General features: G+C 46.3%; 1 protein-coding gene across 1 annotated transcript in view; it reads right to left on the bottom strand.

Annotated features, from left to right (window-relative positions):
• LOC113823736 (flexible cuticle protein 12-like) overlaps window positions 1-1779 on the bottom strand; it is a 9178-nt gene extending 7399 nt beyond the window's left edge. Inside the window, exons 1-2 of the mRNA XM_027376426.1 lie at window positions 1756-1779; window positions 626-840 (exon numbers count right to left, since the gene is read on the bottom strand). Coding sequence (XP_027232227.1) covers window positions 626-840; window positions 1756-1779 — 239 coding nt within the window. The remainder of the gene's footprint in view (window positions 1-625; window positions 841-1755) is intronic.
• Window positions 1780-7500: the final 5721 nt, after the last annotated feature.

A 7500-nucleotide genomic window follows, 5' to 3' on the forward strand; every position in this document is an offset into this window, starting at 1 on the left:
GGTAAAGATAATGTTAATAATGATTGTAACAATTATAAAACAAAACTAATGATAATAACAGTAACAATAATACTAATACTAATAATAATACTAGTAATAATAACAAGAACAAAAATAATAATGATGACCGCAGCAACAATACTACTAATAATGTAATAATAATAGTAATAATGATAATAATGATAATGATAGTGATAATGATAATATTGATAACAATAGTGGTAGTTATAATGATGGTGAGGCTAATGAGGAAATGGAAAGTACTTCTACAACCAGTGAAAGTCGTACCGATGACAATAATTGGTAATGCTACAAACAATATGATAATGATAACCGTAATAAAAATGGTAATGACAATAATGATAATAACGATACTACAACTACTATTATTAATATTACTTCTGCGAACAATAAAGTGATATAGTAATAAAACAATCACATCTTAAGTAATATTTTCTCCTTTCTCCCTCTCCATCTAGTCCTCCTCCCCACCTGTCATTTCCCCCTTCCTTTCCTCCTTTTCCTCTTCGTTCCTCCTCCTCCCCTTCATCCCCCTTTCCACTTCCATCTCCTTGTCCTTCCCCCCCTCTCCCTATTCTCCCCCTTCCTCCCTTCCCCCACTCACCTCCAGCCTCCCTGCGTGACCTGGCCGTAGTTCTGTCGGCCGACCTCGTCCCTGTAGATGCCGTTGCCTGTGCCGTAGGAGAAGGAGTAGCCCCCGTAGGCGTCCTGCGAGCGGTCGTCCTTCAGGATCGGGATCACGACTCTAGGGGCGTAGGGGGTGAGGGGGAAGGCCCGGGTCCCTGCTGGAAGGAGTCCTACGACCACCACCACGGCGCTCTGGGGGCGGGGGGGGGGGGGGGGGGGGGTCACACGGGGGAAAAGTCTACTAGTAATAATGATGATAATGATAATATCAATGATAATGATGATAATAATATTTCTAATAATAATGGTGATACAATGATAATCATATTTATTATCATTATGACAATAATGGTGATATTCATCATTATGATGATGGTAATAATTATATCTATTATTATTATGATAATGAAAATAATAACAATGATGAGTAATTGTGATAATAATGGTTATAAGACTGCTAATATGAACACTAATCCTACGAAAATGGTGATGGCGTGAAGTAGACGCAAAAAGGATGTGAAGGAGACAAGTTGGTTTGGAAGACATAAACGCCGGGAAAGAAACTGAACCTGTGCCACTGACAACCATTAAAGAAGAGCAAACATCTTTTCCTTACTGTACTTTTCAGTTAGGTGTAACGGAAGGGCGCTTATGTATACATCTGTCTGGTTGTATGTGTCGGCTCGAATATTCACTATGTGTGTGTAATGTGATCTATCGAACTTGTAATGACAATTACTGAATGAATATACAGATGCTTGGGAATACCATCAAAATTGATATATTGCATGGTAATTCATTGATAGATATGATACATTGAGCATTTACAATAATCATGGTATTGGGTAGATATAATCATCAAAAAAAGTAAAAATCTCAGATGTTGATTTTAAAAACACGAATGGAAGCAAATGATTCCTAAAATGCAGCACTTGTATAGGTTTCAGTATTACACATCATCGTGGAATATCTTCAGGATTATCACGAAACCTTGGTGAAAGAAGGAACATCGAATCTTTAACTCCTTTTTGTAAGAAACAAATTTCAGTCGCTCTTTTTCAACAAGAATTCCGACAAACGCGATCGACGTATTACGCAATCACTCACAAGGGCGATTCCGGCGAACTTCATTTTACTCGAGTTTTCTTCGGATTAAAGGCAGCGGAATCCTCGCAGACGAGCGATGCAACGGGCGAGTCGGTTCCTGCTTGAGGGCGATCTTGGGAGTGGATTGAAGTCGTTCAGTTCAGTTCAGTTAGATTTGCGAAGTCATGCTTCGCCCGGGCCTTTTCTCTGGGGTGGCCCGGCTTGTGTTAACTATTTCTAGTTAACTCAAATGTTTTCTTTGAACTGCATGCTTACCGCGGTGGCTGGATTGCGAGCAAGCGATCCAGCTGCCATGGTGAGAGCATGTTGCACACCCTTTTTACCAGCCCGGCGGCTGTGGTGGGTGGTCCCTGTCTCAGAAATTGTGTGTGTACACAATTCTGCAAGTAATGTAACAGGGTGGCGTTAGGCTCGCCGCAGTGTTTACATGACCTCCCAGACTCACTGTCAATAATTTGCCAAGCGCATTGGTAACCTAGTCTTAGTCTGAATAGTATGACTTCGGTACCTCTTTTTGTGTTTGGAGGAAGGGCCAGCGGCTCATAGCCTGAAGCATCTGAGTACCACTTGGCAGCGAGCGATTTTGTGATGTTTTCTCTGTGTGCTCCCCGGAGGACCGCACACGCTGCAGCTTTGGTACCTTGGCTCAGTCCCCTTCGGCTGGGTTTAACGATCATGGAGGATGGGGGCATACCCCTGCCCTTTTCGGCTAGTTTATCAGCAAGCTCGTTCCCTTGTATGCCTATGTGGCTTGGGACCCAGTTTATGATGATTCTTCTACCTTGACTAAGGATTCTTTGGGCTATGTATAGTACTGTTGTCAAGAGGTAGATGTTATCTGGGGGCATGCTATGCTGTAAACTGTCAATAGTTGCTCTTGAATCTGTGTGAATGACAACGTGCCCTCCCCTCAGGGACGCGTGTGTCAATGCTTCCATGATCGCAACCGTTTCAGCCTGAAGCGTTGAGGCATTGTCAGTGACCCTAATGGATGCTGTGGTATCCTTTGTTGCAAAGCCGGCGCCTGCAGTATGGTTTATTGGATCCACGGATCCGTCCGTGTAGTAAGTTATACTACCCGGCGGAGTTATTTGTTCAATGACCCTTTGTGCTTGTGCCTTTAGGCTAGGCATGGAATATTGATCTTTTCTCATTGTGAGATTTAGAATTGAGAATTCGATCATTTCGTTTGCCCACGGCGGGGGTTCTTTGTAATCAGGGTGGGGGGAGTCCATACCCTTGGCAAGCAATGAATCTTTTAGTTGAAAGCGTATCAAAACTCTGGCTGTATGTGTGAGCCAGGAATTGTCTGCAAACAACTGATAATCTTGTTGTAGGCGTCTGAGAACTCTTTGTCTTAAATAGGAGTTTGTGGGTGCCTGCAGGACCTTGGAAAGGAACTGTGCTGCCATTAGATCAATTCTAGTGTCCACGGACGGTAAATCAGTTTCCATGAGGAGGTTGATGACCTTTGTCCACTTAGGTGCACCTAGAATGATCCTGGCTGCTTCGTTTTGTATTGTTTCCAGTTTTTCTTTTAATGTTGTGCTGGAAGCAATGAGGGCGACAGATGCATAGTCAATAATAGGACGGACAGCATGTACATAGAATGATCTTAGTACTTTGTGTCCTGCTCCTATGTGTCTCCCTGTCATGACTTTCATGACTGACAGTCTTTCCTTGGTTCTGTCAAGCAGGTATTGGATCTCCTTTTTGAAAGTGTGTGTGTGTCCTATCCATACACCAAGGTATAGATATTCCTTCACCCATTCCAGATCCATACCCTGTATGGTGAGTTTTTTGTTTCTGACATTGGTTCTCAGTGCCATTGCTTTGGATTTTGCTGCTGATATTTTTAGACCCGTCCTACAACACTCTTCAGACACCAGGTTCAGACAACGCTGAGCCCTAGTTAGGCAGTGGTTGCCAGAGGCTATGATTGCCAAGTCATCTGCAAAAGAGATGATCTTGCATCCCTCTGGCAGGTGAATGTCGAGTATGTTGGACATGAGGGTATTAAACAGGGCTGGACTAAGAACCCCTCCCTGAGGAGTTCCATTTTCAAGTGGCATGTGCTGTGAGAGGTGGCCTTGAAATCTGACATTTGCTGATCTATTTTTAAAATACTCAGCTATCCAGGCCAAGAGTCTGCCTTTGACTCCTTTGTGGATTAGGGTCTCTTGAATGGCAAGTGGACTTGCCAACTCAAAAGCCTTCTCCAGGTCAAGGAAGACACCCACGGCGGGCGAGGTGTAGATTGTGTTTAAGAGTGTGGAAATGCTATGAGCAGTGTTCTTACCCCTTGTGAACCCGTGCAGGTGTTCATGGGGGGGACCCGTTTTCCATCGGAGCCTGTTGAGTACCATCTTCTCAGCTGTTTTGCCCAGGCAGCTGAGAAGAGAGATGGGGCGGTACTTGCCAGGCTCCTTTGGCTTTGGGATGGGAACTATTGTGGCTTGTTTCCAGCTCTGGGGCATCGTGGCTGTTTGCCAGGATTTGTTGATAACCTGCAAGAATGCAAGTTCTCCTGCAAGGCCTAGATGCGAAATGATGGGGTGAGAGATCCCATCAGATCCCGGTGCTGACCCAGAACTGGATTTGTATGATTTTCTTAGTTCCCTAAGAGAGAACAAGGCATCTGCTTCATCAGCTTCGAGTGCCTTGTCTCTTATGAGAGCAAGTCTTTCTGGATTTAAGTTTTGTTGTTTTTCTCTCATCATTGGAGGCAGATTGTTGGTGCTGGTTCTGGCAGAGAACTCAAGCACCAATCTGTTAGCCTCTGATTGTGGGTCATGATGAGTGCATTTCGGGGCTTGGCGGCTTGTCGCTTGCCTGACCCGTTTCCACAACTCTGTAAGGCTGGTCTGGTACCCAAAAGACTGGCACCATTCCAGCCATTTTTCCTGCCTTACTCTGTTGGCAGTTTCCTTGGCATTCACAACAGCTTCCCTCAGCAGGGCCAGATTGTCGGGAGATCTTTGCCGTCGGAAGTTTTTTCTACACATATTAACCCTGTGTTTGACCTCTTTGATCTCGTCATTATAGTACCAGGCGTCTTTGTGAGTTCTGGACCATGGACGAGTTTTGGGAATGGTTTGTGAGGCTGCCTGGTTTATGGCCTGGATTAGCCTTGCCTCTAGCACATCCACATCTTCATTATCGTTATTGGGTTCATTGTCTTTCAGACATCGAGCCAAGCCTTCTTGGAAGGCAAACCAGTTGGCCTTGTCAGTTTTCCATTTAGGAATGTGATGTGGTCTTTGGGCTGGACCTGCATCCATTAGTGTGGTGACTATGCCGTAGTGATCACTAGTAACTGTATCATCAACACACCATCGAATTCTCTCCACCATTGTTGCAGTGGCAAAGGTGAGGTCTAGGACCCCTCCCTTCACATGCGTTGGTTCTTTGGTGTTGAGAAGAGCGATCTCAGGGAATGTCTCAAGCACTTCTGCTATGTGAATGCCTGCCGCGTTCGGCCTTTTGCGGGGATTCAGCATGGCCATGTGTGCATTGAAGTCTCCCCCTATGATCACTCGGTCTTGTGCTGCAGTAGCACAGACCTGGTTTAGATCTAAGCTCTCACACAGTGGTTTGCTATAAATATTGTATATTTTTATAGAGCCCCCAGGTAGCTGAATCTCAACAGCAAGAGATTCAACACCATCTCCACAGTGCGGCGGATTGGCTATTAAGGAGCAAGGGATAGCTTCTTTTACCAGGGTCATCAGGCCTCTAGCACCATCCAGGTTTGGAGTGGTGAAGGCATGATATCCTGAGAAGCACACGGATCCCATTGTTAGTGTCTCCTGGAGCATGACGACGTCAATGCTCCTTGCTCGCACAATGGACTGGAGAAATGAGTTCTTGCTTTTATAGCTACAGATATTCCACTGCAGTATGCTTAGATTGTGTGCCATGATGGTTACTCAGTGTCATTTGCTTCATCTTCCGATGCCCCAGTGCTGGTGGCATCAGATAAATACAGATCCTCATTGATTGAGGATTGTACAACTTCCTCTAAGTCAGACACTCCGGTTAAGGCCTTACCAGGGGTGTAGGGCCTAGGTTGGAAGTGTCACCTTGGGTCGGAGGACGAGACTTTGGCTGTACAGACTCGGCCTGCTGCACAGTTTCAGCCTGTCCTGACAGACTAGCTGGGGTTTTATGTGATTTTTCTTTTGAAGCTAGCCTGTCATCCGAGGATTTGGGGAGGGGAGCGCTGCTCGTTATCGGTTTGGAGGCTTCTAGCTTCCTTCCCTTCAGAGCCGCCACAGTTTGGGTCATAGCCGTCATGGCGACCTGCACTGCTTTCTCCGCCTCCTCACTGGTCCTCCCCAAGGCTGTTGCTACTGCAGAAACTACAGCACTCAACAGGAGAGTCATATCTTTCTCGTCAAAGAAAAGATTATCATCTACTGGGGGGACCATTGCTGTGGACTTTGAACCTTTTTCCCTTTGGTTCTTTTTTGTGGTTTTGCCACTAGCAAGCTCGGGGAATTCCTCTCTGTTAGAGGTATCCAATTTTCTCTGTGGGGGCGACTCCTTCCTCTTAGGAGGTCGGGGAGTCTTCTCCTTTTTATTTTGTTTTTTTGTTTTGACCCCAGACATAGGTACCTGGGGGCGCAGGGACAAAGTCAGGACGTTTTTTTGGCTAACTCCTGCTTTTTAATCACTGCCTGTTTCCTGACAGAGCAAGCCAGACTCCAGGCATGATGTTTTTTTGGCACAGTTTGGACACTTGGCTGTTGTGTCCTTCTGGCCATCTTTGTGTGCCTTAATACACACTTCCGTTTCGTGTGCCTCGCTGCATACACCACATTTGGCTTTGGCCTTGCAGTTGGCCTGGTGATGCCCGAATTTTTGGCACGTGAAACACCTCAAGGGCTCTGGCACATATGTCCTGAGCTTGTATGAGCCCCAGTTACCCAGATCAAGGGTGGTGATTGGGGCTCCCTTGAGGATAACAAGGACTTGCCTGGTTGGAGACTTCCCTTTGGTCATGCGGGAAGCCTCCACCACTTGTGGTAGAGACGTGATCACCTCCACGTCGAACCCTAGTGGAAAGCCAAGTAGCACCATCTTGGATTTTTTCTCTTGGGAGGTCAGTGGTGAGATACACACCTTCCTCCCATCTTTAAGCACCTTGATTTCCTGCAGGAAGTTCATGGTGGCTTTGTCTTTGGGGGCAATGATCATGCCCTCATCTCTGGAGATTCGGATTGATAATCTCACATTTCTTTCCTTCTCCAATGCCCTTGCCAGCTGGTATGCATTGTCGAAGTCTTCAGGTTTTTTTGGTACCTTAAACCGCGTTAGTCGACTTGGGGTGTGTTCTGCCTCTTCATCAGAGTCAGTCTCCACCCTTCGTCGCTTCACGCCTCCCCTTTGCAGGGGTTTAAGGCCTTTGGAAGTGGGGGCAGCTGTTTTGGCTGGTACAGCTGGAGCCCCTTCTTGACTGAGGGAGTTCTGAGGGGAGTTCAGGCTTCCCTCAGTCTGGTGTGCAAGGACAGACTTTGTGGTTGGTGTTTCTGTCTTGTCCTTGCTCGGTTCAGCAGGCCGGACACGTTCGGCCTGCTTTTGGGTTTTCTTTCGCCCCCCTGCAGCCTTGAAAGGCTCCAGGGTGACTGCCATGGTCGGATTCATTTTGTGGTCATTAGAGAGTTGGAAAATGATTTGTCCCCTTTCGGGGGTTATCTTTATACCTCCTCTCTGGGTGAGGTCTGAAGAAGGGCCTCACAAAAA

The sequence above is a fragment of the Penaeus vannamei genome, chromosome 42 (assembly GCF_042767895.1).
Source record: "Penaeus vannamei isolate JL-2024 chromosome 42, ASM4276789v1, whole genome shotgun sequence".
NCBI lineage: Eukaryota > Metazoa > Arthropoda > Malacostraca > Decapoda > Penaeidae > Penaeus > Penaeus vannamei.